At 42.5% G+C, this 19237-nt stretch overlaps 1 protein-coding gene across 7 annotated transcripts in view; it reads right to left on the reverse strand.

The window, feature by feature from the left end:
* slc12a5a (solute carrier family 12 member 5a) overlaps positions 1-19237 on the reverse strand; it is a 176084-nt gene that overhangs the window by 8221 nt on the left and 148626 nt on the right. For 3 of the 7 annotated variants that reach the window (XM_056438378.1, XM_056438383.1, XM_056438376.1), the window contains exons 5-22: positions 17908-17962; positions 16006-16136; positions 11931-12178; positions 10933-11144; positions 10028-10195; positions 9834-9932; positions 8452-8509; positions 7953-8340; positions 7603-7652; positions 7371-7490; positions 5853-5957; positions 5113-5281; positions 3796-3991; positions 3364-3533; positions 2506-2637; positions 1311-1418; positions 850-975; positions 113-345 (exon numbers count right to left, since the gene is read on the reverse strand). In XM_056438378.1, the coding sequence (XP_056294353.1) occupies positions 113-345; positions 850-975; positions 1311-1418; positions 2506-2637; positions 3364-3533; positions 3796-3991; positions 5113-5281; positions 5853-5957; positions 7371-7490; positions 7603-7652; positions 7953-8340; positions 8452-8509; positions 9834-9932; positions 10028-10195; positions 10933-11144; positions 11931-12178; positions 16006-16136; positions 17908-17962 (2768 nt within the window). Of the gene's footprint in view, positions 1-112; positions 346-849; positions 976-1310; positions 1419-2505; positions 2638-3363; positions 3534-3795; positions 3992-5112; positions 5282-5852; positions 5958-7370; positions 7491-7602; positions 7702-7952; positions 8341-8451; positions 8510-9833; positions 9933-10027; positions 10196-10932; positions 11145-11930; positions 12179-16005; positions 16137-17907; positions 17963-19237 lie in introns of all 7 variants that reach the window. The other 4 variants (XM_056438382.1, XM_056438381.1, XM_056438380.1 and 1 more) reach the window with 3 other exon arrangements.

Here is a 19237-nt window from a genome sequence, read left to right on the forward strand (position 1 = left end):
AACAAACCGCTCAAAACGTACAAAGCCTTTTTTTTCGGCGGACCTCTACGGCTCTGTCGGGAACCGGAAGGACCGTCGCCGTGACAACGGGGAGAAGGCTCAAAGCACTCACGGCTTCATGTTGAAGAAGTCCTTGAGGCCCTCCGGCGTGGTCGCGCCGGCCGGCTTCGGCTTGGCCGGTTCGCCGTCGCACTTCTCGGTCCAGGTCATCTGGACCTGCTGCCCGGGGCTCTGAGCCCCCTCCGTGGGGGTCAGCAGGGTGGCGGGGGCGTCGGGGCTGGCCGGGGTGTCGTGGATGAGCTGGACCTGGGCGGGGGGGGACACAGGGGAAGAGGCCGACTTTGACTATGGGACGAGAGGAAGAGGGGGACGCACGTGGAGAGTCACATGTACATCACGGGGGGGGGGGGAGGTTGAAAGAGTCGCGGTGGAAATGTAAAAGAAGCACATCGAACATCGAAGTCACAGAGAGAAACGGTGTTTGAGAGAGGGAGGGGGAGAGAAGCGAGATTAAGGAGCCGTACATTGCTCAGTCAGCATTTCACGACACTTTATTTTGTCACATGACCTTCAAATGACCCTGCAGGTCCAATAGAAGAACAATCGAGCATGAACGTGCCTTCCCCTCCTATTCCACTACAGCCCCTTCACTTTAAATCCAAACATGTCGAACTATTCCTCTGAATCATATAAAGTTGTAGTAATTCTATAACACCAAATAAAGGACTTGGTTTTCCAGATTTCGATTAACTAATTAATCCCGCGGTTTTCCCGCTTCCGCTTCTTGCTCGTTCCGCGTTAAATCCCCGACACGCGAGCACAAACTCCACGCTTCCCTCCGTGCTCTACCTCTTCCTCGGGCTTCTCCTCCTTGCTGGCCGCCGGCGGGTCCTCGGTGACACTCAGCTGGGCGGTCACGGCGGCCGGGTTCTTGCGGCGGATCGACCCGCGGGACGAATCGGTGATGCTCTGGATCTGTGAAGACACGGGCGGAGACACGAGAGGAGACGCCGGGACGTCGGGCTGAGGTCGTGCCGATATGCAAAGAAAGTTCCGCGGAGGGAAATTGGAGGCGCCGATATAATAGTCGACCACTGAGATCAATATCTTTCATCTCGCACATCTGCGGTTCACAAAAGCAAAGCCGTCGCTGCTGCAGTCGACGCTGATGGAGGCGGGAGATACGGAGTCCCGCTGCTCCGACTCGACCGTGGACATGCTTTTTTTTCGTCCGGAGGGGTTTACGTGTCACGACGAGTCAAAATCCCGTCGAGGTCACGCGTGCGTCCTCCAGACAACAGCTCCCCTACCTCTCTCTCGCGCTCGTTCTTGGACAGGTTGATCCGCTTCAGCAGCTCCGACCGCTGTTCCATCACCAGGGTCTTCTCGTAGGTGTAGGCCGAGATGTCGCTGTCGTGCTGAGAGGAAGGAGAACGGAGGGTTCATTTCTGCTGCGGTGCTTTTCACAGTCATTTCACAGTCTGCTGAGTCCTGGATGAGATGGAACCGACGTGTCAGTGTTGGGGGGAAAAGCTCGAGTGGGGATAACGAAGCTCACGTTTTCAGACACTATTTATTCCATGCTGAACCCTGAACCTCTCACCAGGGCCGTTCCCGGGGTGTACTTCCACCTCAGGGTTCATACACATTTTGATCAATGGATTTCCATATGATTTTTCCATGACTTTAACCCTCCTGTTACCTTCACATTTACTAACATATTTTACCCTCCGGGTCAATTTGACCCCAGCAATTAAAACCTCCAGAAAATTATTAGAATTAATATTGTTTCCCAAGTTTAAGTGTGAGGTACTTTGTGTTTGTTTGTTGACTACCTAAATAGCCCTTTAAATATATAAAAAAGTTGATATTTCTTATATGTTTGACACAGTGAAAAACAGCCTGGGGTCAAATTGACCCCAAAGAACACCGACATTAATCATTGAATGGGGTCAAATTGACCCTAAAGGTAACAGGAGGGTTAAACTAAATGACCGAGACTTACTTTCTTTTTTTTAAATCTCGGTGCATACCTGAAGAAGTGAGGAAAAGTAGCAGTAATCAAACTAAAAATGAGAATTCCAAAACATAAAGTATATCCCTAAATGACACAAGAGAGACAATAGTTTGATTCAAAGAATGAACATTTATATTTTTAGTTAAGGTGCGTTCAGTTGCAGCGCGAAATATTTAGAGTATGAGAGCGTATGCCGGCTTATATTTCGAGCGTCATTCTTTTGAAAGAATATATTCATCATTTAAAACTCAGCGTCAACGGACATATGAATATAACACATTTCCATGACTTTTCCCAAACGTTGGGATTTTTTTCCCCAGGACTTTTCCAGGCCTGGAAATAAACATTTAAAAATCCCCTTTCCAGGTTTTCCATGACAGTACGAACCCGAGGCATCGCTGGGTTCTTTGATGACGTAACCAGAGCTTTTTCTGACACTCGTGGTTACATGAATGTGAAAAGGTCAGTGCAGTCTTGACACAACTCACCATTTCTACAACTTCCACCATGGCGTCGATACGGAGATGATAGAGGAATGTGGTCAGGTCTTTTTTCATCTGGATGCTGTTGTCGTCCAACTGGGCCACGGTGAAGATGCGCATCTTGCACTTCCTCCAAACCTGAGCAGCAAAAACAACCCGGTTCACATACCCGTACAGAATTGTTCTGACTACTTTATGTTTTTTGATGATGATCTGCACTTCGCACATTTCATTTATTTACACTACACACATACACACACATTTCATTTCATTTACACTACACACATACACATACTTTGCATTTTGCACACTGTCTATATTTAATATTTTTATATTTAATTTAATTTTAGTCATTAGTGTTGTATTGTGTATGCATATATGTTGTATATATACATATATATTTTATTTTATATTTTACTTTGTATACATCTATATCTTTCATCCCTGTTTTTTATATTTTATTTATTTTAAATTTTTTAATTTTTAATTCTCGTGTGTTTAGTTTATTGGTGCTGCTACTGCTACGACAAATTTCCCCTTGGGGATTAATAAAGTATTTATCTATCTATCTATCTATCTATCTTTTTTTAATCATTAGTAAATCTTGTTTTAAAGGATTTGATTTGGCAAATCTTGCATCCTCGGTTAGAACATGAACCCTTTCCACAAAACACGACAGAAACTATTTCTGAGCTGCATCTCAGAGGAATACAACTCCAGATGTATTATGACAGGATGCCAGGATATGGCATACATAAGGCTTGGCATCTTTTTAACAAAGTGTTTGTATTGTCCGTAAGAATGTACACCGTCCTTTGCTTGTTTACTTGTTTGTACAAACACTTGTTTTGCGGCCCCCGGTACCTTGTGCTGTCGGAGAAGGAAGGGCAGCAGCATCAGCATGCCTCCATCGTGGACGATCCACCAGACGTCGATGTGACCCTCGGTGTAGCGCTCCCCGTTGGACGGGAAGGCGGCGATGTTCTTCGGGACGAGCAGAGCCAGGTCGGCGGCGGTGGCCTCTCTGACCAACTCTGCAGAGCGGACACATGCAGAGAGGCAGAGTGTGAGCGGGACCACTCCCGCTGTCGTTGCTGCGGGAGGCGTTGACATCGACCAGCTATTCTTTTTACGAGAGATATTTTCATTTCATCTGCCACCCTCTAGCAGAGAGGCTAATAGCTGGATGAGCTGGTACAGATGGGGTCTCGCTGAGATGCTTCAGACACACTGCACTGGCACACGCCAACGCTTTTGGATGGGTCGAGTGGTTGATCCGCTTTCCCAGTGACCCACCAACAAAGTTCCTCCAGCTCTGGTGCTCGTCTCCCTGCCTCCAGTTGTGAGGCCAGGACACCAGCACGGCGTTGTGCTTCAGGCCTCCCAGCCCGCTGGCCTGGAGGAGGTGGGAGGTCGCGTCGCGCAGGTTGGAGGACACGGTCACTTGACAGAAGCCCTTCACCTTCTCGGTCTCCATCACTTTGCGCAGCGCCTGGAGAGGAAAGGCGGGGAATACAGGTCACCGAGAGTCAGAGGACAGGGGGAAGGGTAGCTTAGCGTTAGCATGAGGCTAGCAGGGTGGTTTTGCCCAAGAAACTTTGAACACGCACAGAACTATTGACTGTAGTGTCACTTTTAGATGACCAAAATGCCAACATTTTATCTTAACAAACGTAGTCCACAAACCAGTGGTTGATGTCATGTCATGATAATAAGATAAAGTTCTTATATACAGTCTATGGTTCTATATACACTACCGTTCAAAGGTTTGGGGTCATCCAGACAATTTCGTGTCTTCCATGAAAACTCACTTTTATTTATCAAATGATTTGAAAATTGAATAGAACATATAGTCAAGACATTGATAAGGTTAGAAATAATGATTAATATTTGAAGTATTAATTTTGTTCTTCAAACTTCAAGCTCAAAGGAAGGCCAGTTGTATAGCTTATATCACCAGCATAACTGTTTTCAGCTGTGCTAACATAATTGCACAAGGGTTTTCTAATCATCCATTAGTCTTCTAAGGCGATGAGCAAACACAATGTACCATTAGAACACTGGAGTGATCGTTGATGGAAATGGGCCTCTATACACCGATGGAGATATTTCATTAGAAACCAGACGTTTCCACCTAGAATAGTCATTTACCACATTAACAATGTATAGAGTGTATTTTTGATTAATGTTATCTTTATTGAAAAAACAGTGCTTTTCTTTGAAAAATAAAGACATTTCTAAGTGACCCCAAACTTTTGAAAGGTAGTGTATATACTGTATGTACATACATTTGTGTATGACATGAGTTCAAATAGATCTCCAGGTCCAGTGGTAAGACGCAATGGAAAATCCAGTGATTCAAAACTATAATAACAAGAGACTCAATGTGTATTATCATAAGTGGCACCACACACACATTTGTATTTAAACAACAAACTTAACACAGGTATCCATGTTAGATACATTTTTGCACATCTATTGTCAGGCATACCTTTGAAGCTTGGTTCCTTGTCTGTGATCACATTTGATATATTGTATTCTTTCTCCCACAGAAGAACGACCTTTTGAAATGACTTCCATTTGAAGATGTGAATGAATGTGAGGGCTCCCCACCTGCTCTGCACGATGGCTCTGTTCGTGGTTCACCAGGAAGGTTCCCTCCAGAGCGGTTCCGACAATGGTCAGCCCTTTGCCCGCCTTCAGCTGGTTGGTCAGAGAGAGCAGGCGAGGCTGTTCCACGTTCTGCTCGGCGTCCGTACTAACGAGCGTCAACAACTGGGGCCTGAAGAGAGGGGAGCGGAAGTGAAAAACACCAGACGGAAAACAAGGTCGAGGGGAAGAGATGCAGAGGAGGAGCAACGAAGAATCAAACAGATGAACGAGTTCTCGTCGGGAAGGAGAGACGGAGAGAACCGGCGTGAAAGGGTGTTAACCCTCCTGTTACCTTTAGGGTCAATTTGACCCCATTCAATGTTTAATGTCGGTGTTCTTTGGGGTCAATTTGACCCCAGGCTGTTTTTCACTGTGTCAAACATATAAGAAATATCAACTTTTTTATATATTTAAAGGGCTATTTAGGTAGTCAACAAACAAACATAAAGTACCTCACACTTAAACTTGGGAAGCAATATTAATTCTAAAAAATTTCTGGAGGTTTTAATTGCTGGGGTCAAATTGACCCCGAGGGTAAAATATGTTAGTAAATGTGAAGGTAACAGGAGGGTTAAAGAGTTCACGAAACACTTCTTGATTATCGACAGCTTCGATGAGGGGAATCCTAGTAACGGGGAGACCGCGTGTTCATTTTTAGACCGGCGGTAAAACATGACAAAGTGTGACTGTGTGCTTTATACCTCCAGTTCTTGGTGTGCGGCGGACCTTCCTCCAGCCGCATGAGGGCGTAGCGAGCGGCGCTCAGAGACAGGCCTCGGATCCCGTCTCCCCACTCTTTCTCCGCACTGGGACACAGATGAGCGCCAATCAATATCCCCCGATCACAATGTGAGGAAAAGTTAAGCGGCTTTGTTCTGAATATAATAAGTGAGAGTGACACAGTCGAGCACACGGAGACAAACAGACTTTTGAATGAGATGCTGCAGTGTGATAAGGCCTCACTGGTAAATGTCAGGTTAACATGATGTTACTCACCACGGGGAATTACAGCGCTTAAATACACAGTGCGCGTCGCTCGGTGCGACACCGTCATACGCATGGGAGGATTACTGAGCGAGCACGGGCCACCATTTTAATCGTAGGCTTTCTTTGCTGGTTTCCTGTGTTTAGAAGGTTCAGTGTGGATCTCCTGTGACAGACACTCTCTACCTCCAGTGTGAACTAAAACTGAAATTCAGGTGCTGTTTTCTGAACCTGACAGGTCTGCAACTACAAAGAGATGCAGAGTAATTACACTACCGTTCAAAAGTTTGGGGTCACTTAGAAATGTCTTTATTTTTCAAAGAAAAGCACTGTTTTTTCAATAAAGATAACATTAATCAAAAATACACACGATACATTGTTAATGTGGTAAATGACTATTCTAGGTGGAAACGTCTGGTTTCTAATGAAATATCTCCATAGGTGTATAGAGGCCCATTTCCATCAACTATCACTCCAGTGTTCTAATGGTACATTGTGTTTGCTAATCGCCTTAGAAGACTAATATCTGATTTGAAAACCCTTGTGCAATTATGCTAGCACAGCTAAAAACAGTTATGATGGTGATATAAGCTATACAACTGGCCTTCCTTTGAGCTTGAAGTTTGAAGAACAAAATTAATACTTCAAATATTAATCATTATTTCTAACCTTGTCAATGTCTTGACTATATTTTCTATTCAATTTTCAATTCATTTGATAAATAAAAGTGAGTTTTCATGGAAGACACGAAATTGTCTGGATGACCCCAAACTTTTGAACGGTAGTGTATAGCCGACAGATCTACTGTGTAGCTTTTTAAAAATCTTTACCTGCAAAACATCATTTAATGATGTTTGGCTCCAGCGTTTGTAGCCACTTCGAGGCTGGGGTTTATGTCGGAGGGGTGAGGGGTCCTCACCCATTGGTCGTCTCATAATCCACCCATAATTATAACACATCGTATTTACTTGTTTCCTACTAGTCTAATAAGTGTTTTGCGAGGACATCGGCACGGATGAGGAAGAGGAGACAAAACAAACAGAAGCACTAAAACCCAAAACACCAATTTCTCTTTAAACCCCTCAACAACACAAAAATAGTAACAGCATTGATTTACAAGCAGAACAGTCTTAAAATACAGCAAACACACACACACACACACACATACACACACACACAGAAAACCCAAAGGCAGCCAGCGAATCCAATCTCTCCTGGGGTTGTGCTCCACTCACCCTGCGAACTCGATATACTTGTAGATGGAGCCGGCAATTACCATGGCGAAGATGGCGTAGTACCAGGAGCAGATGAACATGAGAGTGAGACACAAGCTCATCCCCAAAAAGGACAGAGCCCTGTTGACAGACACAGACAGTAAGATAGAGGCCCAGAGAGACGTCTTTTTTAAAAAGTACTTCAAACACAATAATCCAGTCGCTATTTGGTCTCAGTAGCTGCTGCACGGACCAGTGGTAGAACTTGAAGCGGGGTCTCCAGTTTGGAGTCCTCAGCAGCGTCTGCAGAGCACAGGCCAGGTTCACAAACATGTAGCACATCAGGAAAAACCTGCGGGACACACACAGAAACTCAGCTAGAAACACAGCAACCTGTGACGTCATCACCCTGATTTGCAATCCAAGAAGTGTGTTGCGTCACATGCACGGGTATTTATACGTATGAATGAAGCAGAAAAGCGTCCTGCCCTTTGTGTGACGAGCACAATCCCGAGCCCCTAAAATGTGGCATTTGCATCGTTTCAAGGAGTCGCGCTCTGAAAAGTCCGTAACGTCAGTGAATGAGCGACTTCATGTTCTCACATGGAGAGGATGGGAGCCACCGCATCCAGGGAAGCGATGAGGATGCCGATCTCGCAGATACAAGCCGTCAGCAGCAGGGACCACGTGGGTTCTCCGTTGGCCTTCGCGTGGCCGAAGATCTGCAAGGAACGACAGAGGCACGTTCACCGTCTGCTCGGAGCGCCGGCGCGTCAACACCGCTGGAGAGGTGAGGGAAAAGGAAGACGGACTGACCCGGAGGGCGGGCACGATGCCGTCCTTGGCGATGGCCTGCATGAGGCGAGGAGCTCCCGTCAGACTCTGCAGCCCCGCCCCGCAGGTGGAGAAGAAGGAGCCGATCACGATCACCCACGGTGACGGCCAAGCGAGCGTGCCGATCACCAAATTCCCGTGGACTCCCTCTCCAAACCTTAAAATGAGGAAAGGTTGTTTGCCCATTTAAAACTCTTTATTTACAGCAAGCATACTGTGGAGATAATCATCAGGGTCGTTTCTCTCAGCTAACAAAGGATTGACTTACTTGTCCCGGAGGACCACGCCCTCAATGCAGGCACCAAACAGAAACACACTGGACATATCTAAGCAGTTATGGATCAGGAAAGTTACAATATTTCATAGACATGCGTCGTCAATATTCCTTCGATGTAACCGGTTTAGTGATGGATGGGATTTGATTGCATCATCAACCTTTCCCGTTGAAGATGCACTTAATAATCTGATAAACCAATGAACTGTGTTTGCTAAAGAAAAGGGCATCAATCGATTTAGTTTCGGATAATATCTCAGAGATCAATGACATTGAAACTAATAGCCTCCTGCTTTATTAACTTGTGATTGCATGGGCAGCCCGCTGATTCGATTAGACGTTCTAATCAAATTTGTGGAGACTCCAAGCTGATTACTCCGAGATACATGGAAGACATTCAGGAGTTAGAGGCCTGTTTGTTGAAGTGCAGCCAAATGATGTTCCACACGCCCCTTCTTTATGCGCAGTAATCTTTCCTTTTACATTTCTGTGCTCAGCATCTTTTACATCTGCTTAATACTTTAACAGCCGAGTATATTTAATGTTCAATAAAACATGAACGTGTTGGAGAACTCAGATGTGTTTTGAGTGAAAAACTAGCTCATATTGGACTGATTCAGTAGCGATGCCACCATGATTCGAGTCAACGTCATCTCCCAGGAGCGATACAAGCATACTCCAGAAAAACGATGCAATACCCCCAGTCAAAATCAGACTGGTATTGTAGCAGTGATGACCTTTCACAGTTCAAACATGTTGACCTTTAATTATGGTGCTCCCTGCAGGCCAATCAGTGTGTTTTTGTTGCAGCAGAGCAAAGCAACCATAGAGCATCGCCACTTCAAGTCCTGTCAGCATCGGTCCAGTGGTGTCTGACGCATCATCCCTGAACTTAAAACACAATTTGAGTGGCTATCTGGCTGGAATATCTCTCGTACTTTTAGATGTCTGCTGTAGTATTCCTACTGTGACTGCGGCACATGTTTTATATTGCCCATACTGTATATATCTAGTATATTTCTTGTGTTTTTTTCCAGATTACATTTTTATGCATTTTGTACATATTCTATAAGTCTAAACTTTTTGCACTTAGATGCTAAATTACAATTCAGTGTCTCAGTATTTGTACACTGGGCAAAGACAATAACGTTAAATATTATCTAAACAAGGTAATAATTAGGATTTGTGTACCATTACAAATCCCGGGGACTACATTTGACTTGTAATGTCCTCTCTAGGATCAAATATTTGATGAAGTGCATACTCTTAAATATCAAAATTGGGTGGACATTTAATTATTTTACAAAATTGCTCTGTGCAGTGACCCTTTCTTTCCTGCAGGGGGCAGTAGTGAGAGGGCAGGAGTGAGAGGATACAGACAAAGGAGGTGGTGGTGATGGCTGCAATGGTTCCAATGGGGATGGACTTCTGTGCGTCACGCAGATCTCCGGAGCGGTTGGAGCCAGCCATGATCCCTGAATAGATAATCGAGAAGCAAACACTTGCACGGTCACGGAGATTCACATACAAACACGGGCAGGAGCACGGTATTAATAATCCAGATTTTCACCTGTCACAGAAGGGAAGTAGATGCCGACCAGCAACGTAAAGAAGCTGGAGATGTCGGCCAACACGTAGCGGTTTGCGTTGGTCAGAGGGTCGTCCGGGTCGTCGATTGACTCCATGTTCTTCCTGGCAATCAGATCCCCTTTATCATAGTAGGTCGCAAACATGTTCTCTGGATGGGCGAGAGGGACGGAGAGAAGCATTTAGTCGGGAGAAAATAACACCACCTGGATGACTTAAGCTTTGCAGTTCTCAGTTATTTCTCCTTTTACATAGTTCATTTGAAGCTTTATATTTGTTTTACAATAAACAACAACAACATGCATTCCAGGGGTTATTTTGGAGGGATTTTAAGCAACACTAGGCTCCAAAAGGCTGAGGTTCAAATTCAAATAGGTTGTCTCCCACCTGAACCTGATGTAGTGCTTGAACGGTGACATTTAAGGGCCAGGCCTTACATTGAAGTCATAAAGCAGCGTCTTCGAACAAAAATATTTAGGCGAAGCGAGTTGGTTGTAGAAGTCTATGACTAACTGACATCAAAGGCCTTTTTGTTATAGCATTCAAACGTGCATTCAACCACGAGTACAAACTCAGAACAACAAGATTCAAGTATTGTTTCTTCAAGAAAGCCAAACAACAAAAATGCTATAAGTGCCATTCAAGTGCCACTGAAGTGCTAATCTGTTTCTATTCAAGGCATCGTCAGAAAAGATGTGTTATTTGTTTTTAGGTGGAAGATGTAGAGACTTTTTCCTTCGAGGAGAGAATGCAACACCACTAGTTAATTATTCGTAACTCAGCATCAACATACCAAGACAAAAGACGGAAAGACGCAATGGATTTTTGTATTTGTGTGTTCACTGTATAAAGATTTCACACAGGCAGATCCAAACGGGATAAACTAACCTGACAGGATTCCACTGGTGAGCCCCGGGATGCCCTGTATCTGGGTCACGTTGTTGGAGGTGAAGTACTTATCGCAGGTAGCGTTGAGGAAAGGTGAGTCGCAGAACATGCGCCACAGCTGGGTGGTGACTGTCCCGTTAGCCGACTCGATGGTCTTGGCACACACGTCGAAGTTCTTCGAAATCAAAGTGCGGTTACCCAACAGACACACACTGGAGAGAGGAGAAGCAACACAATGTGTTTATGACATTTTGTATAATAGAATAATAAAAATAACCAAAACAATAATAATAGGAAAAAAAAAAAAAAATCCGAAATAAAAATAGCAACAAAAGCAATCATTAAAATAATAAATAATAAAGGCAAGAATAATTAGTATGATTATAATAATTAGAATAACAATAATAATACATTAAATTACAAAATGCCAGATTTAATTTTGTTCTTTTCAATTTGATTAATGTGGTCACTTCTGGAACAACAGCTCGGAAGAAACAAGTAACTAAAAGCATTTAGATAGCAACACATAAAAGTGAAAGAATGTCATTTGTTTTCAATTTCAATGTTTAGCCTCAAACAACACTATTCCTATCAGGAAGCCCTGATTTTGTGATTTTTGCAGGTCAAACCAGGTCCAGAGAGTCCGAGCTCAAATGTGTTGAAGTGGGTTGAAAAGTAACCGTCTAGTTTACATGTAACTGTTGATTCATCAGCATCTTTACAAATATACTTCAGTGTGTCGCAAGTTCAGCTCCAACTTAACGAACAAGTCTAAAAGTCTTGGACCTGGTCAGCTCTAACTGTCGTGTTATCGGCACTAAATAAAATACAGTGTTCATTTCAGAGCCTTCAAGTCAACACAGATGGCTACGTATAGCATCCGGTCAAGGTGGTGGCCTGTCGTGTGCTTGTGTTCATACATCAGGTGTGGTCGTTACGGTTACGTTCTCGAGGCTACGCTTGTATTCTGATGGACTGTCTTGGTCGTCACTGCTTACGGGAAATCCGGAACGTCGACGGCGGTTATGATGACGCCGACGTAGACGGCCAGGATGGAGAGAATGACGCAGGCCAGAAAGACGAGGGCCAGCTTGTTGACATACTGCACGCCGACAAACACCACCGTGGCCATGGAGATCAAAAGGAGGGTCCCGTACACGCGCATGTTGTTCAGCAGGGCGGCCTCTGCCTCGGCGCCCTCCAGGCCCTCGAGGGGAAAGATGGCCGCCTTGGGACATATGTAGATCTGAAGCAGAAGGTTATGATATTATTGTTTTCCACTGTTTACATCCAGAGATATCACACCTGCAATCCTCATATAAAAGTTCCACACAATCTTATTGTTGCTCGAGGGCATCATGGTGGTCACTCATCCACTTTCCCTCCTCGCTTTTTCATCCAGCCTGCCTGGGGATTTAAACTCGGAGATACCAGGTCACAAGCCTGCTCCTCTAGTTTACTGTTTACTGCAGAATTTAATCAATTCCAGCCCGGTACAAAAACAAAACAAAATAGATGCAACACAATAAGGGAGGTGGTAAAAGCGTGAGGTGAGTGAGAAGGACAACTCTGTAGAGTGTGAAAACATGTGGTGCTCACATCAACAGCTCTCGACTGAAGCTTCAAGCATGAAACTGCTCTTCGATTTTAATTCAGCTTAATTAAAGAACTCCAGCGGGCTAATAATATTCAAAATGAACTGCCTTTATGACACTTTTACTACGGGTTAATCCAAGAATAGTCCCATCATATATACAAAAACGATAAACCCCTTATTAGCCCGTCAGTATCTGTCATCGGCTTGAGATGATTCATGCCGAAGCTGTTACATAACCATGGGAATATCGCTTTTTTTTCTTCTTTTTTCTCTCTCAAGTAATCACTCAAAACAGTTGAATCACCTTAAAGAGGAAATCGAATTGAGAAGAACAAGCAGGGAGTCGTGGTTGATTTTGGTTATTTGGCTGGAGAAAGTGATCTGGTGCTAAGAACAGCTTTTATCACTCGGCAAACACATCTCCTGCTTCGCTGTGAACTGTTCATGCTTCCTAAAAATAGCAGCATCAGTTTGTGTTTCTCGGCTCGGGTGGAAGGATGAAACGTATTCAAATCAGCCCTCTCCCAGATCCGCTCCTTACAATTCTGCAGGGATTGTTATTTTACAATGGAAACTAAGCCAGCGTTGACCCAGAAGACAGAATTAACCTCCGGGCATGATCAAACTCTGCATATCCATGAGAGGCATCCAGAAGGAGAATAATGGAAGAATACAAAAGTTTTAAAAAAACACACTCCGGTAGGTTGATAACAGCGGACCAAAGTGATGAGCGCTGTTTCAAGGAATTGTCTTGTTACTCCGGCAGTGTCTTGATCGCTCGCTAATGCAGTATTTGCATAATTACCCAACAGAGGGGGACTGCAGTGGAAATAGTGTTGAATAAAAGACAGAAGAGGAGGAGGAGGAGGAGGAGGAATGAAGATCGAGTTGAAAGATCCCTGCATTTCGTCAACTAATCAGGATTCTCGTTGAAGAACACTCAGCTTGAGGAAAAAAAATAGCTTCAAAGCGCTTTGAGGAGGAAAATAAACTGAAGGAGAACTCTGTGATCTCAAAGGCATGAGAGGCACACGGCGATGCACTAGATTTAGAGGTAGATTTTATGTTTTGCCAATTTGTGTCACCTGTCCGCGGCAATCAAGCTGCTCTGCTTTCTGCTGTCAAGGGTAAAGTGATCTCAAAAACTCCTCCTGGATTAAATTATACTCATTTAGACATCGATAAAAACCTTTACAATACACAGTGAAACTGTGGAGTCGTAATCCTGTCTTTGTGTCAGTGGTTCTTTGAAGAAAAAAAAGTTTTTATACGTGATATTATATTTTGGTATTTTTACAGAAATACAACTTTCAAAAGTAAGAATGCATAATAATAAAAAATAAATACAAATAAATTAAAAATGAACCATGCATCTGGCCAAGAAGGGCCATAAGGAAACACAACAATAAAAATGTTAATGTTAAATTATTCTCAAGTGTCAGTGGTTGAAATACAGTGGATGTTTAAATTATGTCACCAAATATATTTTGGAACATTTTGTGTCAAAGTGTTGGTTCTACATATCCTAAACATATATTTCTATAACTGTCATGACACATGTTGAAGGATATGCTCTGACATGTTGCTTTTAAGTCATACTGGTTATCTTAGCTTAGTGTTAAGAGTGCAAACAGGAAGAAGCAGATCGCTCAGGCTCAATAATTACCACGTAATATCGAAAATGATATTTATTGTTTAATGTCTGATTGTTTGAAGCTACTAACTGACTGCTGGCTGTTAGTATGTTCGTATTGAGCACACGGACATGAGATTGGTCTTAATCTTCTCGTCTAACTCGACAAGAAAGTGAAGGTCAAACTCTTAATTTGACTTAATTGCTCCAAGAAACGGCTTCTGCTGCAACTGCTACGCCACCAAGGAGGCCGACATGTCAGTCGGACGCCAGATTGAGAAGTAGGACGGAAAACGAAAATGGTCCTTAGTCTGAAAAGGCCCTTAATCTTTGAAAAAAGGAAACATATATATGATTTTACTTTGTTTTTGTAAAAGAGAAAGAAAATGTGCCCATATTCATCAGTGGTTGTTTTTGTAATGCCTCTTTGCTGCCGGTTGCGTTTGGCTCCTTGCCTCACATCATTGAACTATTTCCAATATGGGGCCGGAGCAACAAATCTCTTTCATACATTACCAACATAATTTAATCTAAGGGTTCCTATTCAATCACTTGATGCTCATTGACATCACCTTTCTCTGGAGTGGCTGTTGTGAGTGTTATCACCGTGACATAATTGTCAAAGTAGGATGTTGCAGAGTTTACTGCCGGGAGGGAAAAGCTGATTGGGGGGGGGGTCATCCTCCACTAACCTCGCGAAGCTATCCCATTATTTCCCCTTTTTATTCATTGCGCTGTGGCAACACTGTGCATGAATTGACTTGGAATGGATGTCGGTTCAAGTAGGTTGCACGAAAGAGGGCCTCCTTTACTCACGTCAACATGAACCCACTCACCAGTCAGTGGTCTTTGCTTCTGACATGACGGCTGTTATTGAGGTTATTAACCAGAATCCGGAATGAATCAGAGGTTTGCGATCCTGTCTACTTTTATATTATTTTGATTTACACTACCGTTCAAACGCTTGGGGTCACCCAGACAATTTCGTGTTTTCCATGAAAACTCCCACAAAGGAATTGAAAAATTAATAGAAAATATAATCAGGACATTGACATGATTAGAAATAATTATTTTTATTTGAAGTATAAATGTTGTTCTTCAAACTTCCAGCTTAAAGGAAGGCCACGCTTCTACTGTTTTCAGCTGTGCTAACATAATGTCACAAGGGTTTTCTGACCCTTCGTTAGTCTTCTAAGGCGATGAGCAAACACAATGTACCATTAGAACACTGGAGATGGGCCTCGATACACCGATGTAGATATTTCAATAAAAAACAGACGTTTCCACCTAGAATAGTCATTTACCACATTAACAATGTTTAGAGTGTATTTCTAATAAATGTAAGGTTATCTTCATGCAAAAAAAACGTGCTTTTCTTTTAAAAATAAGGACATTTCTAAGTTTGTTTTCTCTTTTGAACGGTCGTGTATGTTTATACTTAAGCCTTCAATTATAACTTGAACTTTTAACACGATTTTATTTCTGAGATTCTCCTTTTTCTATTTTAATGATTATTGTTGAGCAGAGCCAGAGATCCAAGATTCCCATTGGCAACGACAGTTTCTCCGTAACGGTTGTGCATATAATAATACGGAGCATGAAACTTGAAACCACCTCTTTTATCTACAATGCCTTATTTGAACATTTGTGAAGAAGGTTTTCCGACACACACTTTCAAGTGACATCTGTCGTCACTCACCTCCAAACACAAAACCACGAGCCACCTGGTGGGCTCGCGCTGTAAATATTGTGTGGCTGGCACACACATGCAACACCGAAAGCATTACAATTATAAAGCAGCTCCCTGGTGATGTAAGCGAATAAGAGAGAGGATGTTTCTCACCAGGAGGAGCTCGATGGCCCCCAGGATGTACATGGCTCCAGCGAAGGTGGTCCCCAGATAGAAACAGATCCCCACCGCTCCCCCAAACTCCGGGCCCAGCGAACGGGATATCATGTAGTAGGAGCCTCCAGCTGCACAAACACAACACTGTTACAGGAATGTTTGTATGGAGGTACGCTATTAAATAGCAATACTGTATAAATGTAGAGATGTACTAACTACGAAGGCTTTGTATATAATGTATTGCTCACTTATACTGCCATATCTAACTTATTGTGTGGAAGTGTGGGGTTCGACCTATAAAACCTTTTTAAATTCAACAGTTGCGTTACAAAAACGTGCGATACGCATCATGAATAATGTCGGCTACTATGAGCACACAAACCCTTTGTTTTACAGATCACGTGTTATGAAATTTAATGATTTGGTTTATTATAAAATAATGCAGACAATGTACAGAGCTAAAGCAAAGTCACTGCCAGACTGTGTACAAAGTTTATTTTCAATACATGAGTGTAAATATGATTTGAGAGATGTTTGTAAGTTCACGGTACAAAAGGCTAAACAAGGGATTAAAAGAAGATGTATTTCTGTTGTAGGGGTCCAATTATGGAATAATGTTGAAATGGATGTAAGAATGGTGAACTCCTTTTTGGTTTTCAAGGGAATTATTTATAAAACTATTCTTGAGAGTTATAAACGTGATAAAAAACGTATTTATATGGAAGATGTATGTGGTAGTATATATAAATATATGTTGTTGTTGTTTTTTTCTTTATTTTATAATAATTTCCTGATTTATTTTGATTTTAATTTAGGATAGGAATTTATAAGCATGTTTTGCTTCTTCCTATACCTTTTCAGTCTTTCTCTTTTGTATATTATATAGAATAATATTGTATTGTATTTGATTTGATTGACTGAATAAAATACACAAAAAAAAAAAAAAAAAAAAAAATACAGTGAAGAGAGATGCACCGATACTGATAATGAATATCGGACGCAAATAGTTGGATCGGGTATCCAATACCACTATTTCAACAAATTACAGCGCACAACATTTACATCTATGTATGTATTTGTTATATTTTTTCACACAAAGTCAAGAAAGCAATGACGAAAGCCAATACACGGGACTTTCATTATGTGTTGATTGTGTGTCTCCCGGCCAGTATTCAACCCAAAGAAAAGTAGAAAGTTGCCAAGTTTGTGAACCTATAACAAGTTAATGTTTTTAATTTTGATTTGTTATAAATTGACGGTCACACCAGGAATTGATTTTATGTATTAATGACTTAGTTTTTATGTCATTGAAAAGCTTTGCTTCAGTCATATTGCTTTCAAATAGATAGTTATGTCATTTCAGGGACTAATCATTTTGTATTCTTGCATTAACACGGTGCTTCTATTTCCGAACAGTGTGCAAATAAATAAACCAAGCACAAAGAAATAGATTAATCAGCACTTTGCAGCAGCATAGAGGCTGCTACCAGTTATAACTGAGACAGTTATAATTGGTGTAGCGTTCCACACTTTACCACAAGCCTGTAATTTGCTCTGAACCCTGCTGTATGCACTCCGACTGGTAAGACGCAGGCCGTCATTACTATGGAAACTCACATCATACACTGTCCTCGTCCCTCATAATGTGTCTGCACGCAGATACAAATACATACTTTCAGTTTCAAGCATTTTGGCTGACGTTTTATTTTGTGTGTACTTCGTTGTGTGGCAAACAAGTTAAAGTGCACGAGACCCCCAGACTAAAGCTTTTAATGTTTCTGGGGATCTCAAGCTGCGCCAGGCGCAACGTGCCAAAAGCAATCAGTGAGAAGAGAAATTTTTAGAAGCGGACGGACTCAAACAGTGATGACTTTGCAGTGCCAGCGTCTGCTCACCCACCTGGCACGACTCCATTGGTAGCGATGGCGCTCATCGAGATGGCAGTCAGCATGGTCTGCACAGAAAGAGGAGACAGAGGAGCAGAAAGGAGAACATTACATCATATTTAGCTAATTCTGCACAGTCTGTGGATTTGAAGATGTTTCTCATCCTTTGGTATCGTTTGTCGTTTTCCTTTCATAAACTGTGAATAAAACCCAAATATGCTGCTTTGGCAAATAAGTGTTTTTCTTCCGTAGATGTAAAAGTTTTAAAAAAAGTTATCAAGATATCTCAACAAAACTTTGGGTCAACATCGATGATACTCAACTGACGGGCCAGATAGGGTGCTAGGTGGCCTGACAATCTTTTTTTTTTTATTCACAATGAAAAATAATTTTTAAATAACAGCAAAATAGATTAATGGAGAGGGTTTCTAAAAAAATTCCAGAAAAAAAAAAAAAAATACACAACTAAAATGTAGTTGACGTTATGAAATGAGGTAAAATATCTGATTTTAAATATCTAATTTATCTGTCACGTAGGCCGAGTGTCGATAGCTGGTGGTGGTACAGGACAAGTCTAGATCAACAACAATCTGTCCAATAGTTGTGCAGATATTTCAGTCATTTGACCGACTAATAAATCATCCCTCATTTAGTGTAAATCACTTCCTCTTTTCAGCCAGAGGTGAATTCATATTTTCATTTCCTCCCAGTGATGATACCCATGATATCAGCGTCAGGCCCGTGGTACACAACATCAACATAACCTGGGAGATTACAATAAGGACGACACCAATTTACAGCAATGCAGAAGCTGGCTGGTTGTTGATTAGATAAACAATAACGCCGCCAGGCCTGTCAACAACAACAACCGTCAGAGCACATTCAGGCGAATGTAACTCTGTGCTGAGGGAAGAGGAGGAAAAAACGCCGGCGGAAAAGTAATAGCAGGCTCAGATGGAGTTCACGAGATGCATGCAAAACAAACAGCTTTCCCTGCCCTGCGGAGGAAGAGAGAGAGAGGGAAAAACAAGAAATGCAGGCAGTGAGTGGAAGAATGGGCCAGAAAAATAACAAATGACAAAGTGAGAAATAGAGGAGGAGAGAGGGGCATTGTGTGTGTGTGTGTGTGACACAGAACAAAGGTAGCGTGAAGATGTCATCATTCTTTTAAACGCTATTGTTGAATTTCTGAGTGTCTTTTTACATTTTCTGCACATGAAAGAGACAAAAAGGGAAGCGCCAGGAGATGTGAGGGCAGGATGCTGGAATCAGCTCCATCTCCTACTTATTCTTTCTCTTTTTCACTTCGCACTGCTGTAATATTTCCCCATTTTTGTATCGTG

Source organism: Pseudoliparis swirei, chromosome 18, assembly GCF_029220125.1.
Source record: "Pseudoliparis swirei isolate HS2019 ecotype Mariana Trench chromosome 18, NWPU_hadal_v1, whole genome shotgun sequence".
Classification (NCBI taxonomy): domain Eukaryota; kingdom Metazoa; phylum Chordata; class Actinopteri; order Perciformes; family Liparidae; genus Pseudoliparis; species Pseudoliparis swirei.